Below are 19,930 nucleotides of genomic sequence, written 5' to 3'. Positions count from 1 at the left end.
TTCTTACAGTTGTAATCCGATTGTCATACAATGTATGACAATCGGATTGCAATATAAAGCTTGTTTAACCACCTGAGAATAGTTCGGGTTTAACACTTTTTGCAAGTGATTTTACCCCGAACCAAGGTCGGGTTAAAAGGCCGGGTTTAAGAATGCATAAATAAATGGAAAATACTGAAAATGCAATAATTCTGTATACTGTATAGTGATATATTTTTCCAAAACACCTCTCTAGTGTGGTAAATATTAAAACAGAGTCCAACGTCACATACCTGTAGACAAAACCACATAAATATATTTTCTATTATTTTGTTCTGGATTGGATACAGGACTTTGTATTGCATCTAATGCAAAATATTTGAATTTCCTGCTACGACCCCTGTCGACGAGCGTATGCACTGACATCATCAGGAATCGCTGAGGGACGCGTACACAAATGCCAAGTGTTCTAATTCTTTCCGTACTTCCATGCAAAAAGCGTTACATTTTTTGCATGGAAATTTATTTTAGATTTTAGGCTATAATTCTTAGGCATAACCAATTATATATATATTATATAAAGATTTCTTTGTATTGGACTCAATACAGCTTTTTTGTATTGAGTTCAATACAAAGGTATTTGAATTTCCCGCCCCGCCTCCCCGGAGATCGTCACTGCACACACTGAGAGAAGACAGAAGAGAACGGACGTCTCCGGAGGAGCTGCGGGGACAGGGTAAGTGTTTTTTTTTCAGTTGTAATCCGATTGTCATACAATGTTGTATGACAATCGGATTGCACTGTAACGCGTGTTTATATTTTTAGCTACCCCAAGCCTGGTTTGGGGTAAACGATTGTAGCAAGTTTTCTTACCCCGAACCTGGCTCGGGGTAAACGCCTAGGAGGTTAATAAGTAAAATCATACAAAAACACAGTGCATAAACAAATACAGGAAAATAAAGACTAATATAAGAACAATACCTGAACAATAGCAACTGGGTAAAATAAAAAAAAGGAAAAACTGTGAAAGTATACTTAGAGGTAGAGTTTGTTTGGCTTGGTCCAGGTTGCCAAGATATTAATCAGAGTCACTGGGCTCCATGCAGTGCTCAATGTGTCAGTGCCGTTGTCCTTAGCAACAAGATGGTATCCGTTAGAGCTCCCTCTGCTAGACTTACATGGCTTTTTCTATGCCAACCGCAGAGGTGGGACTAATAAAACAATCCAATGACAGCGGGATGTAGGCTGTCTGAGGGGCTGTGTCAACATGGATTTTGATTCTCTACGGACATACCTAAGAGGCCCTATAGCAACATTTATAATTCAACTCCATATGCCTGGGATTAAATGTTCACCAGAACAGGCTAAATATGGTTTCCAGGCTTGCCTGACGCCTAAGAGACTAGTTCTTGGTCTCAAAATGTTCCTCATAATGATCCAGCTACAAATCAGCCAACTACTATATTATACAGGGTGGTATAGTGGAAATATAAAGATTATTAATAAATGGGTTTCTGAATACAGCCACTCTACTAGCATTATCTGAGTTTTATGATACCTGGAGACGCAAAATTCCAACTTTTACAATGTGTGTTGTAAACTAGAGGGTCTGGAATGATGCTGGTTGTCAGATAAAGAAATATCTGATAAAGGGGAAATGTATGACCCTGGTCTGTTATACTTTCAAATACCCTAATGAGAAACTACTTTATATTTAGGGTGAGATTGGACATTGGTATTCCCAATATCACACCACCTCCCCATAAGAGAGAGCATGGGAGGGATCACTCGATCCTTTTCAGCTCTAATTTCCTCCACTGGCTCAGCTCGGCCCGGCGAGATAGGCATCTGCATTACCTTTTTGTGTTGGATTGTGAAGTCATACTACTGAAGAATCAGGCTCCAACAGAGCAACTTCCCATTGTCTCCTGCAGTACAGCTGCAGCTTCTGCAGAGCCCACACAATCACAAGGCACTCTTTTTCAGTGGTGGCATATGCCACCTCCCTGGGAAACAATTTCCTACTAAGGTACAAGATTGTTTGCTCGTCTCTCACATAATCCATCTGGCTTAGTACTGCGCCTAAGCCATAAGAGGATGCATCGGTTTGTACTAAAAACTGGCGGGTAAAATCTGGGGCTTGAAGAACAAGAGAACTGGCAAGTGCCTACTTCAAACTCTGGAAGGCTACCTCACACTCTGGTGTCCATTCCACGGTTCTAGGCTTTTTCTTCTGGGTTAGGTCGGTCAGGGGTTTGGCCAGGGTGCTAAAATTGGGTACAGACTTTCTGTAATAAACAGCAGTTCCCAAAAATGACATAAACTGTGGGCCCTTGTGGCTGAGGAGCTCAGCCAGAAATCCCTTTTGGGTGAAAATTGCCAGCAGTACATCAGCAACTTTGTCTGCCCTGACAGAGGAAAGCGCCACAGCTTCTGGCTAATGGGTGGCATAGTCCATTACTGTCTTTATGTACCGCTCTCCTGAGCTACTGACAATGGGTAAGGGCCAAATTATATCTACCGCAACCCTACAAAAGGGCCCATCAATCACTGGAAGCGGGTGCAAGGGGGCCCTGCGCACATCTCCTTTCTTGGCCACTTTCTGACAAACTGAACAGGACCGACAGTAATGAGCTATGTCTGCACCCAGAAAAAGTTTTGCTTTACCCTAGCCTTGGTCTTGGCAACACCAAAGTGACCTGCAAGGGAAAGTTTATGTGCTATTTTTAACAAACGTCCCCTAAATTTATCTGGGACAATAGGCTGCTGTGTGACCATTTTTACCGTACTGCTATCTGTTAGCAGTTCCTCCCGGTACAGCTTCCCCTTTACCCAGAACACCATGTACTTAGCTCACTTCTCTACAGGACTAGAAGCCAAGTCTCTAAGTGACTCCAGACTTGGGTCCTCCTGCAGTGCTTGTACAAAGCCTGCACCACCTGTCCACTCTGCCTGTCCTGTGGCAAACAAGGACAGCGGGAGTGACTCCAAGGCTGAGCCCACTGATTCAGAGCAAGGAGATAAATTAGAAGAACTTCACCCATGCTCAGATTTTATAGACTGGGCCTGAGCAGCCTTGCAGCACTGCGAGTGACGGCAACTCTGGTTATACATTTTCATTCATTTTAGTCATACAGGTAGTACCCGTGTTAAGGACATCCAACATAGGGACGACTCCTAGATATGTACAGGGCTTCCCTGCTTGCTTGTGTGCAGGACAGAGGCTTGATGGGGAGAGGGGGCGGTTTGAAAGTCTTGAAAAGAAACCTTTTGCTAAACACAGCTGAGGTTGTGGGTGATCTTAAGGACTGAGCTCTTCTACAAACTCTTTAATGACCAAGAAAAACTTGAGACAAACATCTGTCCTAATTGCATTTATTGAAATATTGTACCTGTTCCGACTTATATACAAATTCAACTTAAGAACAAACCTACAGTCCCTCTCTGTAATTGGTTGAGCAATGTCTGCACCTTCAGACATCTCAGTGGCAACAGGTTCAAACATTTTCATCTACTTGGGTCATGACTGATTTGCCAACATTTGTACCTTGGGTGCACACACATCATTTATCACTTCTTTATCCCCTTCCTTTGTAGAATTGTTATTTTTCAACCCTCTGCATCTTTGTTCGGTACCTTGGAATGTTCGGAGTGTCCAGTTGAGGAATCCTGCATAGCTCCAGACGGTTCATAGTACGAGATAAGAGTGCCCAAATCTGCTCTGAGCAGTACTGGTACCCTTACCGGCCCCCCAATCAATGTGAACCTAAACTGTAGCCATAAGGAGCAGATGTCCCCAACTCCAGTAAGAGTAAGGTATCTGTTGGGGATGATACTCTCCTCGTCGATCAGGTTGGGCTGTACAAGGGTGAGATCTGCACCGGTATCCCGAAAGCCAATCAGGGCCTGGTTGTTCACACAGGTTGGTGACTTTTTTGTATAACCCACTACTCCAGCAACAAGCAGCACAAAGGAGGAGCAGTTAGTGGGCTGACTCAGTGCTGTCATCTGCTTGGGAAAAGGGCAGACAATCCAGAGGTGTCCAGTTGAATCACTTACGCGTATCTGCTGAACCAAATTAGATGGTAGAAGCTCCAGGTGTTGGTTACTGCAGTGCTTGGCTTGCTGAGGCAGAAGTAGTAGATGGCGGTGGTGGTTTTCCTCCTCTCTTGAAGCTAGGAGCAGCTCTGCGATTATCAGGTGGTGACATAGAGGTCTGCCAAATCTGCTGCCTCATCAGTGGACATAGGCTGGCGCTTTAACACAAACTGTTTGATTTCAGGGGAACAGCTATGCAGAAATTTGTCCCGGATCATTAAGTCCCCCAAGTTCTCATGGGTTTTTTTTTTTCAGTCCCTTGATCCACTGCCAGAAGGTGGTACGCATCTGACAGACCAGATTCTTGTGGGTGTCAGTGGCCACTTTATGCAGAGACCGAAACCTTTTCTGGTAAACAACTGGGGTGAGCTTATATTTAGTAAATATAGCATCCTTTATATCCTTGTAGTCATCATCCACCTCAATAAGGCAATGTTACAAAAGCATCCAAAACTTTGCCTCTCAACCCTGGAGTCAGATAACCAGCCCACTTCTCCTGCGTCAACTGGTACTGACGGCTCACTTTTTTGAAAGACTGTAAATATGTATCAATATTACTGTCTTTGTGCATAAGTGGAAATTTAAGATATCTCACAGGGAAACTCCTCTCTGGTTAATTAGATGACTGTCCTTGATGCTGTGACTGGAGTTTGGCCATCTCTAGTTCATGCTGGCGGGCAGCCTGCCACTCTGCCCTCTCAGCCTGGCTCTCTGCTGCCTCCCTCTTAGCCTGGTGATCCGCCCTCTTAGCCTGGCGAAGCTAGAGAATGAGCTTAAGGCGAAGTGTTGGATCATCTGGGCCCAGCAACTGCAGATCAGTCTCCAAAGATGACATCCAGTTGCCCAGTCGATCACCCTGGGACCACATCTGTCCACATTCTGGGGTGGGGCAGACTGTCCCTCCTCTGGGGCCATCTCTAGTGCATAAGAGATCGCATCGGGCGATCTCACCTCAAGGGCTTGCGCTGCTCCTTAGTCTGCCCCTGTGTTGTTGGGATGCCACTGACCTCACATAGGTTAAATAGATCAGCTTTTCTCATCCGTTTGTAATTCACTGGACCAGGCATTTAAAAAAAAAAAAAATAAAGGTTTGATAGAAAACAAAGAGGGTGGGGAACTGTTGCTAAATGTTCTAATGTATGAAAAAAAAACTTATACACTGGCCTATCTCCAAGAACTGGTTCCCTTGGGGTCACAGTCCTTCAGTACAGAGTCAATCACTTACCCTGTACTAATTCTCTAAGTAGGAACAGATGCCCGAAAACTGCTGGAAGATGGATGTGCCAGGCTGGGTGTCCCAGAGTCTCTGGGTTCCCTGCAGTTCTCAATGTGTCAGTGCCATTGCCCTTAGCAACAAGATGGTATCAGTGAAAGCTCAATCTGCTAAGCTTACATGGCTTTTTCTATGCAAACCACAGAGGTGGGAATAATAAGACAATCCAATGATAGCAAGGTGGGGCCTGTCTGAGGCCTACTCTACGGACATGCCCAGAAGGCCCTTGCTATAGCAATATTCAAAACTCTATATATTCCGGTTTTACAAACTGCCAACCCCCAGATTAATAATCAGCACAATATATGGCGTTCACAGAGACTACACTAGGCATGTCTGGGACTTATGGTTCACAAGCACATGCTAAATATGGTTTCTTGGCTTTTCTGAGGCCTAGGAGATTAGTTCTTGGTCTCAAAATGCTCACCATAATGATCTAGCTACAAATCGGCCAACTACTACTTTATATAGTACGGTATAGTGGAAATATAAAGTATATAAAATATATGACCCTGGTCTGTTATACTTTAAAACAAAGACCCTAAAGAGAGATTACTTTACATTTAAGGGAAGATCAGACATTAATGTTATCCCCAATATCACAGTAATAAGTACTTGGTAAATATATCATTTTACTTTATCTTAGATGGCACTTCCTCCTGATGTTTTGATCTGTAACTTGCTGATTTGGTTTTGCAGGAAAGATGACTTTTTATGTTAAAGCAGAACTAATTTTTCTTGGTAATGAGACCTTTTGCCAAAATCGGCAACTATGCATAGCATACGTGCAGTTTTTTGTAGGTGCCCTGCAATGATGAACAGTTCACTGACTCCCCTTTTACTGTCGACTCCTCCAGATCCATAGCAATCCTTTTCAATTACTGGACAGCCATTGGCGTTGTAACTCCTATGCAAGCAAAAGTGCTGCATAGTCCCTGGTGTTTGGGTGTATTTGTGACACCTGCAGCACTCACCCCCCCCCCCCCCCCCCCCTCTACGTTTGGGGCAGATAAAGTGCGTCTTATATGGCAAAAAATAGAGTATGTCTTCTCTTTTCTCTCTGTGCATCCCCCCCCCCCCCCCCCCCCCCCTTCTTTCTTGATCACTGTGCGATCAAGATAGAATGGAGTGCAAAGCCTCCTGGGATACCTACGAAGGAGCCCTTTCTTTAGTGGAGGAAAAAAATTGCCGATCTCACTCATGGGCATTGTAAAGAAGATGGCGCCGGGCAAAAGATGGATACCGGGACGATGCAGTACTCAAACGAAGAAACCTCCCAACGAATCAATGGACCTGCAGGATTAAAGATAAGTGTGTTTTTTTTTATTTTGGGTTTAGTTCCACTTTAAGACATTTTGCATGTTCCTTGTACCTCCTGTTTACTTTTTTTTTTTCGGGGGGGGGGGGGGGTTAGTTCTGCCTAAATGTAACATAATATGTTATTGCTGCTGTTAACTAAATAGTTTTCAATTGTCCTTATTTTGGTAGCAAATAAAGAAGTCCAAAAAGACACAAGATACAGTTAAGTCCATAAATATTTGGACAGAGACAACTTTTTTCTAATTTTAGTTCTGTACATTACCACTATTAATTTTAAATGAAACAGCTCAGATGCAGTTGAACTACAGACTTTCAGTTTTAATTCAGTGGGTTGTAACAAAATATTGGGTTGTACAAAAATATTGCATAAAAATGTGAGGAACTAAAGCCTTTTTTTAACACAATCACTTCATTTCAGGGGGTCAAAAGTAATTGGACAAATTAAAAAGCTGAAAATAAAATGGTAATTTCTAATACTTGGTTGAAAACCCTTTGTTGGCATTGACAGCCTGTAGTCTTGAGCTCACGGACATCAGCAGATGATGGGTTTCCTCCTTTTTAATGCTTTGTTAGGCCTTTACTGCAGCGGCTTTCAGTTGCTGTTTGTTGGCGGGCCTTTCTGTCCAAAGTTTAGTCTTCAACAAGTAAAATACATGCTCAGTTGGGTTCAGATCAGATGACTGACTTGGCCATTCAAGAATATTCCACTTCTTTGTATTATTAAACTCCTGGGTTGCTTTGGCTGTATGTTTTGGGTCATTGTCCATCTGTACTCCTGGAGAGTGTTGTTCACTTGGTTGCCTGTTGTCTTTTGGCGTTGCTGAGTTCACCAGTGTACTAAACTGAAGATTTAGCCACCAATTTAGCACATAAAGGGTCTGGAGTTGATTTAGANGGGGGGGGGGGGCAGTGGAAGATGGAAGATTTTGACAACATGCGGTCAAAGGAGCTCTCCATGCAGGTGAAACAAGCCATTCCTAAGCTGCAAAACTGATAAACTGCTACAATATTAGTAGTGGCAAAATCTACAGTTTGGTACATCATGAGAAAGAAACAAAGCCCTGGTGAACTCAGCAAGGCCAAAAGACCTGGACGTCCACGGAAGACAACAGTAGTGGATGATTGCAGAATCAATTCCATGGGGGCATGTCCGGTTGGCTATCAAGATAGCCGCACATTGAAGGAGCTCCGTGATACCTTGGGCTAAAGCGATGAATATTTCAGCGTTTTTAATCCTCCGGACACCTCTTTAAAATGGGGAAGCTCCTCTGACAGTGCAGGCAATGACAAAACGTAAGATGGGGAAAGCAGAGCCTCAAAAGCTCTCTTACGTTTTCTGGCCCCAGCATTTCCACGTCTCTCAAGATGGCGCCGCAATGCCACAGTCGGCATCATCTGTACATATAAGGCACAAGAGTTGCCTCCGCATTTAAGTCCTGCACAAACGAGCCACGTTCCGGGCAGTCTGGATGACTCTCCACATCACCGGGTATCTCACTCAGCATCTCCCTAGAAGGTCTAGAAGGAATAATATCAAAGGTAGGGGGATACCGGAAACAGTCGCAGGCAAATTGATGTCTTATGTTAAATCCATGTGCCAAGTATTGGTTCCGTCAGCAACGGAGTTAGATAGATAGGGCTTACAGAATACCCAAGCCTGCCTTTCTATCTGTGGATGTACCCAGAGATGTTCTGGTTCGCATGCATTTTTTTCATGTCAAAGAAAAAGTAATGGCTTTGGCAAGGAAGGTGGCTACCCTACCGGAGCAATATCGCAATGTACAACTCTTTGCAGATTTTTCGGCCTTAACGATTAAAAATCAAAGGAAGCTCTCACCTCTCACGAAGGAAAAGCAAATTGTGTATAGATGGAGCTTTCCAACCAAGCTGTTGTTTTTCTATATTGGGAAATTGCACCCAATGTCATCTTTGGAAACGGGGATGAAACTTATACAAAGCTGAAATTTGGGAAACGTTAGCCCTTTGGCAAGCTCACCTAGATCCCCAGGAAAAGTGGCTCATGAGTGGACCTGAAGCCGTCCGGAGTGGTTGTTATAAAGAAAGCCCAGTATAGGCTGTTCTGGCTTTTTGCCTGATTTCACTAGAATTTTCCACCAGGTTCTGGTTTTGCCCGATTCACCTGGTTCTCAACCAGGGGGACAGTTTTTGTTCTTAAAAATTTTTTTATTTTCAATTTGTTTTGCCAGTTCTTTTTTTGCTTTTACAAGGGGGTATTCAACAGATGACCTCCTCTTTTCTTTTTTCTTCCTCAAATCAAAACTAAATGGAAGGCCAACCGGTGCCAGGCTTTTTTTTTTGTATGCAAAAGTCGCCATGCTGTGGGGTTTTAAGAATTGAGAATGGGTCCTGATTTTCATTGCGGATATTCCCATACAAGATGACACGTTTTGTGTCTCTAAATGTGAGGGGGCTGAATAGCCCATTTAAAAGAGCGTTACTACAAAAAGGGATTCATCATTGAGATGTACTTTTTGTCCAGGAAACACATCTTCATAGTACTTTAGCGCCCAGATGGAGCATAAAGTAATTTTCTAATGTTTACCTGGCAAGCATCCCTAAAAAGAAATGCGGAGTTCTGATAGCAATCAAGGACTCCTTAATTTTTCGAAATCTAGACCACATTGCAGATGTGGAGGGGCGCTATGGTATTCTGATTTGCAAATTGAATTCTGAGCTCTTCACCTTAGTGAATATATATGCACCGAACTATAATCAACATTCGTCTCTTAGGAATTTACTTAAAAAAGTTAACAAAGTTAAGCAAAGAGCATTAATAATTAGAGGAGACTTTAATATGAACCCATATTATCCTATGGACTCTAATTCTAGCGCTAAGAGGAAACATAGAGACTTGTGCTATCTTTTCACTGTATTTGAACTCCATGATGTGTGGAGATGCCAGCATGGATCTGTGAGGGACTTCTACTATTTTTCTCCTACTTATCTCTCCCACTCGCGTATTGACTTTTTTTTGACAGACTTTTGGTCTCTTACGCATTTTAGTTCATCGGGTATTGGGAACATAACCTGGTCGGACCATGCACCAGTGTCGGTTACATGGGGAAAACAACCATTGAGACCAGATAGACCGTGGAGGCTGAATATTTACGTTATTGACCACCCGAAGTACCAAGGGACTTTTGCACAAGATTTGGAGGTATATTTTTCTGAAAACGATACGGTGGACATTGATCCATTTAGTCTATGGAACGCCCATAAGGCGTACATGAGGGGAGTATTCATTAAGTATTGTGTCTATAAAAAAAGAAATGCAGGACATGCCATATTAATGATTAACTGAAATTTATAGAGGGGCAGGAGGAGATTATTAAGAAATCTCCCTCCCCCCAAGTATCATCAAGTTTGGCGAATGCCAGACTGCATCTTCGGTCATTGCTGCCGTACAAATATGAATCATATGTTAAGAGACTGAAGGCTACTCATTATTCTCTAGGGAATAAACCGGGGGAACTTTTGGCTAGGAAAATAAAGATTTGCAGAACCAAATTCCACATTTTTTCGGTGATTGACCCTGTTAGCAAAAAGAGTTTGTTTACTCCCCAAAGGATTGCGGAGGCCTTTTGTAACTACTACAAAGGCGTATACAATTTACGTGATGATACCAGTACGTATCAACCAAACGATATCTCTATCACTAATTTCTCAAATGCCATTTTACTACCCACAGTAACGGCGCATCAACTGCAATTTCTATCTCAGCCCTTTATGACCTCTGAAATAGAATCATCAAAATATTATAAATAGAAACATCTGAAATAGTCATCAAAACCTTACTGAATCGTAAATCCCCGGGGTGTGATGGATTTCCAAATGAGTATAATAAAAAATAATCTGGACTGCGGGGGTTGTTTATCGGAGGGAGGGAACATAAGATTAGTTTATTTGCTAACGACATCATGTAGGTTTTAGGAGATCCTCCAACCTCTCTGAGGATAGTTTTAAATAACCTTTTGTAGTATAGCAGTGCATCCTACTAAAAAATGAATATGACTAAATCACATATATTGCCACTCAATGTTATGCAGGATATGTTGGCTAAACTACGTTCTGAATATCGTTTCTTATTGGGAAACTGAATCTATCTCTTTTTTGGTGATAAAATTGACAGCGTATTCCCACAAAATTTATATGATTATAAGTATAAAAAAATGTTGTCCTCTTTGCCAGTGGAACTAGCTGGCATCAAGAAACAGGAGCTTTCCATCGCAGGTAGAAAAGCGGCATTTAGGATGTTTTTGTTGCCTAAATTTTTGTACTTGTTTTGGACAGTATTTATCCCTGTTCCTAATAGTTTTTTTGCGGAAGCACAAAGATGTATTTCTTTATATGTATGGAATAACAAACGGCCGCAATGTAATTGCTTGATTTTGACTAAATTTAGGAAGATAGGGGGGGGGAGGGTCTTCCCAGGATTTTACATTATCATGCTGCCTCCGTTATGGCACAGGTGGTGCACTGGTGGAATCATGATATTAGAATCATTTCCATGGTGAAGAGAAACCCCTTCACAACAGCCAACCAAGTGAACAACACTCTCCAGGAGGTAGGCGTATCGATATCCAAGTCTAGAGAAGACTGCATGAAAGTAAATACAGAGGGTGCACTACAAGGTGCAAGCCACTCAAAAGCCTCAAGAATAGAAAGGCTAGATTGGACTTTGCTAAAAAAAAAAAAAAACACATCTAAAAAAGCCAGCACAGTTCTGGAAAAACATTTTTTGAACAGGTGAAACCAAGATCAACCTTTACCAGAATGATAGCAAGAAAAAAGTATGTAGAAGGCGTGGAACAGCTCATGATCCAAAGCATACCACATCATCTGTAAAACATGGCGGAGGCAGTGTGATGGCTTGGATGTGCATGGCTGCCAGTGGCACTGGGACACTAGGGTTTATCGATGATGTGACACAGGACAGAAGCAGCCAAATGAATTCTGAGGTGTTCAGAGACATACTGTCTGCTTAAATCCAGCTAAATGCAGTCAAATTGATTGGAGATTTTCATAATACAGATGGACATGAGCCAAAACATACATCCAAAGCAACCCAGGAGATTAAAGCAAAGAAGTGGAATATTCTTAAATGACCAAGTCAGTCACCTGATCTGAACCCTATTGAACATGCATTTCATTTGTTAAAGACTAAACTTCGGACAGAAAAGCCCACAAACAAACAGCAACTGAAAGCTGCTGCAGTAAAGGCCTGGCAGAGCATTAAAAAGGAGGAAACCCAGCATCTGGTGATGTCAATGAGTTCAAGACTACAGGCTGTCATTACCAGCAAAGGGTTTTCAACCAAGTATTAGAAATGAACATTTTATTTTCAGCTTTTTAATTTGTCCAATTACTTTTGAGCCCCTGAAATGAAGTGATTGTGTACAAAAGGCTTTAGTTAGTTGCTCACAATTTTATGGAATCTTTTTGTTCGACCCACTGAATTAAAGCTGAAAGTCTTGTTGTTTCATTTAAAATGAATTGTGGTAATGTACAGAACCAAAATTAGAAAAAAGTTGTCTCTGTCCAAAACTTATGGACCTGTGTGAGTGTGTATATGTGTATAAAAATATATAAATATATATATATATATATATATAAGTTTTGGATAGAGTGGTAAAGGTTTAAACACCTTTTAGGTTTCCTTTTGATTGTGATTTTTAGGGGACAGTTAGTGACTTGACTATAAACTGTAAAGCACTGCAAAGTATACCAATACTATAAAAATACATGACGGTAATATTAATGCAGATACTGATTACTTAACGACCAAGATCCATTCCTACAACCTGTTTCAGTATACTAATGTAGTTTATAGCCAATACCTTATATTTACTACTTACAAGTTTTATTGTCACCTACCATTCCGTAGCTACAGTTAACACCTTTACAATTACCATGGAAATTGTATTTGTAACCTAATATCAAATATTACAATGATGAATGTTTATTATTATGCATTATAGTGTTAAATGTTTATTTATGTGCTATGCAACTGTTGATTTATGTTTTATAAAGTTTAGTCCTCATCCAGTATTTGTGTTAAAACTCGCTACCGTGCAGTAACCCCTGAACCCCTTACTGAGTGCAACGCGTCAGGTTCACAAGCTATGCGTAGGAAACTACGTCCAATACTTGGCGTGCAGTATATACACACCCACATTGTGTGTATATGAAGTAGGTTTACTATTTGTCTAGTGGCAACTTGATTGGCCAATTACTGGATCTATTGAGAGATCCATAATATGTGTTGATGTACTTCTGTATTCTATTGGATAATATCACTGAACACATTTGAATGTTTTTCCAAAAAAAACGGCTGTTCTGTGTTTTTCTTATATATACATACATCACATATCCCAGAAGGTTGGGCATGCGTCATAAGGGGTCTTCCTGGAATGTAAAAAAAAAAAGTGCCAATCTCGCACATGCGCAGTGAAATCGGCATTTTTTTTTTTACTTTTCCGGTAAGACGTGGAGCTGGAAGAAAGAATTTGGCCGCACCTGGTATCCAGTCTGTGCCGCACCTGGTATCCAAAAGTTAGCCAGGATGGCGCAGGACTTACTGGACTTTGCTTTACACTTGTAAAGGTAAGTGTTATTTTTATTTTTGCTGAAAGTTTTTTATTAGGGCCCAATTGATGTTTATGGGTAAATGCATTTAAAGTGTAACCAATAGAATGTGTACAAAGGCCTACAGTTTATTAACCCGAGAAAGCAGTCACAGTCTGCGTTAAAAAGTCTGTTCACTTCCACCATGCTTCAGAGAACAGTGCATATGTTAAGTTTACAAGATTAAAAGAAAGATTGAAAGCAAGATTAGGATGAAGCCCTACTTTCACTTTATGGCATTTATTTTAACATAAAGGGCTCTATTTTTAAATAATTCCCCTGTCAATTTGCTCATAATATTTGTTTATTCATTTCCTATTGTGACAGCTGTTCACTGTTGTTGATTGGCCACTAGGTGGCAGAATGAGACAATGTTTTAAGAGGAACTGAAAGGACAATATTAAGACAGCCCCAGCCGAGTTATGGAGTTAGCCGAGGTATGGAAACTATAGTCTCATACTGCCCCCTAGTGACAAGAGGACATCTCCCTACAGCATCTATGGCCTAATCTTTGAGAGTTTAGATATATGTGTGCCAAACAAAATGTGGCGCTGTGTGTACAACCCTGTTTTCAGAATTTCCACACATTGATGAAATTCTAAAAGATGTTTTCCCCACTTTGTTATAAACTAACAGGTGACCGTGGAATAATTAGTAGCAAGGTAATGTCACAAATATGAAAAAACAAAATGTGCTAAAATAAATTGGCCTGGAGCACTTGCAAGCCACTAACTAAAATGGCAGTTAAAAGGTTAAAGCATACCTAAACTCAGAATTGTCACTTTACATAAAAGGGTAGACAAACCTTTTATGTAAGGTAAAAATTCTGTTTGTTTGTTGTTTTTTAAGTGCAACACCTTTTTTTTTTTTTAATAAAAAGAGCCCAGCACCCCCCAGTAATTCTCGATTGCCTAGGGGGAATGGGAGTGCAGAGCCTCCCAGGATACCTACGTCACACATCCAGGGAGGCTCTTGGGTGCTCTTCTGCGCATGCCTGAGCATCCTTCGCCAAAAGGGAAAGTAAATTGCTAATCTCACACATGCGCAGTGAGATCGGCAAGTTTTTTTTCCCATCTACCGCACCCGATCTCGCGCTTGGGTCGGGTGACGTACACCCGAAGAATAACCAATAAGAAGAGAAGAAGATGGTGGCACCCGGAACCCGGTGTGTGTTTTGGGTGACATCCTCTTTAAAAAGACATGGCCGTTTGTCAGCCAATTTCAGAGTAACTGACTGGGGTAATATATCTTTATTGGGAAAATGTATTAGAATAGTTGTCAACATAGTCAGTGCAATATTTTGGACTAGCGTTGTTGATAAATAATCAAGGAAAATGCTGCAGCACTGCAGGAAAATCAATTTCAAAATCAAACCACTTCTGGGGGGAAAAAGTGCGTCTTATGGTCCGAAAAATACGGTATATATTTTTCTGACTAGGTTGTCATATAAATGATCCAGCTCTGATTCAAAGAACCTGTAAGTGTTTTTGTGGGGTGTATTAACACACATTTTAAAAGACTTTGTTGGAGGCACAAGTCTTTAGGTTTCAATCCTAATTCTTGATGCATTGACATGGTTCTTTCCTTTTTTAGCTGGGAGTGGACCAGCATCTTGCATCAAGTACTATCAGGGCAAAGTCCTTGGCTTTGGTTTTTTTCATTTTCTGGTTACTCTTTGTTTGTTTAGGGGGTAACTAAATCCATTCAGCTGTTGAAAAGCCTCCATTCATGTAAATACCTCTGAAGTTGACAGTCTTTTCCTGTAAGGCTTCTTTCCTCCATGTTTATAGGATAAATGTTATTTCTTCTTTTTACTTTTGGCTTTTTCTTTTTTGCTTGCTCATACTCCAAAAGAAATTGCTCTCTTGATCTAGCAAGGGCTTTCAAAATTACCCCAATTCCTTTTACAAGATACATTCTTTTTTTTCATCATTTTGGGTGTCCCCCATATGAGTAAGACTTCTTCTAGTGCGACCATTTCCATATCAACCCCCTTCCCTCTTTGGTTACATTAAAAGGAAAATTATGCCTTCCCTATTTTTTTTGTATTATTTTTCATCAACTGAACTGTACAACAGGTTATAGTAAAGTTACCAAAGAAAGGTGACCCTTTTTCATTGTACTTGGTTTTCAATCTTCCTGTAGGCAACAGTGACAACAGAAAATTTTAAGTGATGTGTTTCATAACGAACAATAAAGGATTTTAAAGCCAGTTCCAAAAATTCCTCATCTTACATTCTTTTGATACGGAATAAAAATATATACATGTTTTTGAACACTAATGATAATGTTTTTTTTTTTATTTTCAAGGAAATGTCTTCACAAACTTTCGAAATAGACTACAAGCACAACTGTTTTCGCAAAGATGGAAAGCCATTCCGATACATTTCAGGAAGCATTCATTATTCACGCGTGCCACGCTTTTATTGGAGAGATCGACTAATGAAAATGAAAATGGCAGGATTAAATGCACTTTACACGTAAGAATTTATTTGATAACTTTCTTTTTAGGCTAGTATGTTGCCAACACTGGGCACTCTGTATACAGAAGTTATGCTTCAGTATAATAAAGCAGAAATTGAAGTGTTAGCACGTTTTGATCAGTGTTGTGTGGCATGGTAATGCTATTCTTGACCAGTGCTCTTTAAGCTCTTGTCTTGTACTCCTCTCTAATGGAAAAAGGAACCAGTCAGAAGAAAATGTAAAACTCAGAATTATTCTTTCTTCTCTGCTTGGTTGAGTTATTTACCCCATACTAGTATGTGCTTATCAGTCTTGACTGTTCATTGTCTACATGCATGTCCTAGGTCAGTGACACATTGGAACACAAGTTATTTTTATTTTTACACAAAGAGTTTCCCTTTAAACTAGACATTAGAAAGCTGCCAAATGACCTTTACTCCAAATTATACATTTAGATGTTCAATCATTTTGTCTGCGATAATAAGCCCTGTAGCAACCAGATCTCAGAGCACCATATCAACCAAATTTTCTATGAGATCTGCTTTTTGACGATGAGTGGTTACATCTGCCCATAAGCATTGTAACACTGGAGAAAGTGGAGGAAGTGGGAAAAAGTCCTATCTTACATAAAATTTACTACAGGTCTGGGATTTCCTCAGAAAGCCTTTTTAGAAAATCCCCACTATACTTGTTTTAGAAATTGTTCTATATTATTTGTGATCTAAAATATGTACTTGTGGATGTGTATATTGAACATCTTCTCAAAGATATATAAACAAAAAGACACAGAATTTTAAGTGCTAAGACCCTATGAAAAAGATGTGGTGCCATGTATATTTATTTGTACCCAAATTCACCTAGGCATCCAGTACTGAATGTGTTTTTTGGGATCACAACTGTACTCTGTGATGTGCTGTGGTTAAAAAAAAAAAATGCTTCTGGTGTACAATCTGCACTTGGGCATGCATGGACTGTGTTGCCACATCACAGGGAAGTGATGTAAACCCAGACTTTCTCACCCTTATCCAAAATGCTACTGCTTTAGGTTCTGTTCAGTATCAGTATTTTGACATTTTTTAATGGTATAATGTGAAACGTCTTTTAATTGCTAATACATATTTTTTTGTTAATCCAGATATGTACCATGGAACTTTCATGAGCCAAAGCCTGGTGTCTATGATTTTTCTGGAGATCATGACATTGAAACTTTTTTGAAGATGGCTAATGAAATTGGATTGTTGGTAATCCTGAGAGCGGGGCCCTACATATGTGCAGAATGGGACATGGTAATCTATTTATTTATTGGAGAAAGGTGTTTTACATCAAGTTATGCATCAACTCTCTTGTTACAATGGTAATTATTATAAAATATTAAAAGGCATGGATTAACTGAAGTCAAATGAATAACCTAAAATGGTACAAAGGTAAGCAGGAAATTGGCACAAGATCAAGAAAAGACAGCTCATGCTGCAATTACTGTACTCTCTTCTCTACCTTAAGATGCCCCCAACCTTAAAAATTAAGGAGTGTGGGACATAATGCGGTCATTGAACCTAATTGTAATCTAATTCACTGTATACTGATGCATTGCTGTGGTTTGAAAAGAAACTGCTGCATAATAACATCTGTCAACATAATTCACATGCATACTGAGATTTGTTTTTACATTAAAAGACCCCCTTCCCCGTAGACACAAGTACTTTTAGGACACACATGCTTAAAAAAAACCTATATGAAAGACATTTTAGGTATCCGATTTGCCATACTTTTCAAAGACACAGGAATATGTTTAGGACCATGGTTTTGGTTTAAATGATGAGTTTAATGGCTGTATCTTCGATTGAATATAAGGATCAATTGAAGTGGCATATGGCAAGCATAACAGGCAGGTATAATCAGAGATCTACTGGGCCCACCATAACTTCTCTCTACAACTGATAGGGCTCTATTTATAAAGTAGTGAATATGACATTCCCTTTGAACATTCCCTGGTGGAGAATTATTTACTGCAATTAAAACACATGGACCTGGAAGATTCACCACCCAAGAATATTTGGGGGAATGTTTGATTCTGCGCTATATAAATAGACCCCATAGAATTTAATTGTGGCAAAGTTGAGGTAAAGGGATTTCTGTTCTCTTGGATATTTCCCAACCCATAGACAGCCTAACTTTTTTAAGTAATGCTTGTTAAATTGCTTACATATATCAGGTCATATGTTGGTGATCTTTCTGGAAAACTAATCAGCAAATATTTAATTCAACATTCCTTTATCTTCCTGCAGGGAGGATTACCTGCTTGGCTTTTAGCAAAGAAGTCTATTGTTCTCCGCTCTTCTGATCCAGGTATCATAAATTCTTGAAAATGACTATTACTATTTTTTAGGTTTATTTAATTCTTAAAAGTGAACCTAAACTCACACCCTCTTGCTCCCACAGTGTTGCCACCATTTTTACGCCGTTTTCTTCCAGGTTCAAGATCTTCAGCTATCTTGATTTGCTATGCTAGAATTATAATAATGCTATGCATTTTCAGTTCTTTCCTTAAAATCATAACTCTTTTTCAAAGACGTTTTTTTACATCAATGTTATTCAAACCTGTCTTGAAAGCTTGAATCGGATTGTACAAATGCCGGGAACAGTAAATGAAGTGAACCTAAAAGGCACATCTTATGTCTTATTGAACAAAGAGAAGTGTCTTCGATGTTTATGTAAGGGATCGTGTATAGAAGGGCTTCTGTGTACTGATCCTGCAAATGCACTATGGGAGAGTGAGATGTCACTATAGCTTTGTGAATACTTGCCAAAGATTGACCCATTGTGTGTTTGCTTTGTTGGCAAAATCTCAAAATGAAATATCCTATATGTATTGAAAAAATTTCTAACCTTTCAGGACTGTTTGTTCCTACCAGTCCCAGGATATTAGATACATTATAGTTTTTTTCTGAGGACCTTCACTCCTCTAAAGTGTCATATACTCCTCATGATCTTACTAATTTTACTCATCTTTTGGAATCTATTATCTATCCCTTTCTACCTTTAAATGACAGGGAGATGCTGAATCCTGTCATCATCATGGAGGAGTTATTCACAGCTATTAGTCTGCAAAGAGAAATCTCCTAAAAGGAAATGTGTAGTGTTTTGTATGTGTTTTCTTTATATGTTTGAAACCAAAAACATAATTATTTATATACAAGTAAATTATTTATACATGTTTTAAGCAAAATTTACAAGATTGTTAAACATTCTCTTTAAAGCAGAACAGAGTATTTTAAGTATTAGTGGTGGTTACAGTTTAGTATTAGTTCTTATAGAACTAAGTGCCAACCCTTATTCAGTAAAGTAAAAAATGAAGAAGAAGAGAAAAAGCAGGGGTTTTGGCACAAAAAGTGTATTGTATTATATTCAGTGAATAATAATAATACACAACATAACAGGTTCAAGATAGGCCACAATAGCTTCTTGTGGTCTAAACAATATCACTTTGGCCCTAGGGGGCACTGGACATGCAACATGTTTATTACTTGCCATACGGATTTAAAACCTCCAATCATTTATTCATGTTGATTGTTGTACGCAAAGCGTTTCACCTTATCTGGCTTCCTCAGGGGTAGCAGTTCGTCAACATATGTTTGGCACTTGTAGTAATTACGTCTGAATTAATAAAAATTTTACCATGTTACATTACGTAGTACAAGCAGGTATGTTGGTATTATGATATGATTAAGTAAACAGATGAGTATTCTAGTACATAATGCTTGGCTACTATACATCCCAAATTGTATTAGATGCAATATAGATCTTTACAGTCAAATATATAGAAGGTTCAAATAAAGAAGCTAGTCCTCATATATCTAACAAATCGACTGTTTAGGAGTATATCAACCCACTACATATTCTTAAACTATATTTGATATCAGTAAACATATATACACTTACATGGTCTTGTAGTGTGGTTAACAATGCTTATTGCAGAGGTCAGGAGGGTGTGATGCCTCCAAATTACCTTTTTGATAAAGTAAAAGTAATATCTCCTCAGCAAACAGGAACAGTACTATGGCAGGTCTGATATGAGTCCCAATAAGAATGATTAAGGATCTAAAAGCAAATAGATAGTATAATTCTAGAATAAATAAATGTTCCAAGAATATA

At 39.7% G+C, this 19,930-nt stretch overlaps 1 protein-coding gene across 1 annotated transcript in view; it reads left to right on the top strand.

The window, feature by feature from the left end:
- GLB1 (galactosidase beta 1) overlaps positions 1 to 19,930 on the top strand; it is a 51,272-nt gene that overhangs the window by 1,863 nt on the left and 29,479 nt on the right. The window contains exons 2-4 of the mRNA XM_072412080.1: positions 15,626 to 15,795; positions 16,914 to 17,064; positions 18,064 to 18,124. Of these exons, the coding sequence (XP_072268181.1) occupies positions 15,626 to 15,795; positions 16,914 to 17,064; positions 18,064 to 18,124 (382 nt within the window). The remainder of the gene's footprint in view (positions 1 to 15,625; positions 15,796 to 16,913; positions 17,065 to 18,063; positions 18,125 to 19,930) is intronic.

The sequence above is a fragment of the Pyxicephalus adspersus genome, chromosome 5 (genome assembly GCF_032062135.1).
Source record: "Pyxicephalus adspersus chromosome 5, UCB_Pads_2.0, whole genome shotgun sequence".
Classification (NCBI taxonomy): domain Eukaryota; kingdom Metazoa; phylum Chordata; class Amphibia; order Anura; family Pyxicephalidae; genus Pyxicephalus; species Pyxicephalus adspersus.
Note: the sequence above shows the minus strand (reverse complement) of the source record. Positions and strands in the feature narration are given on the sequence as shown.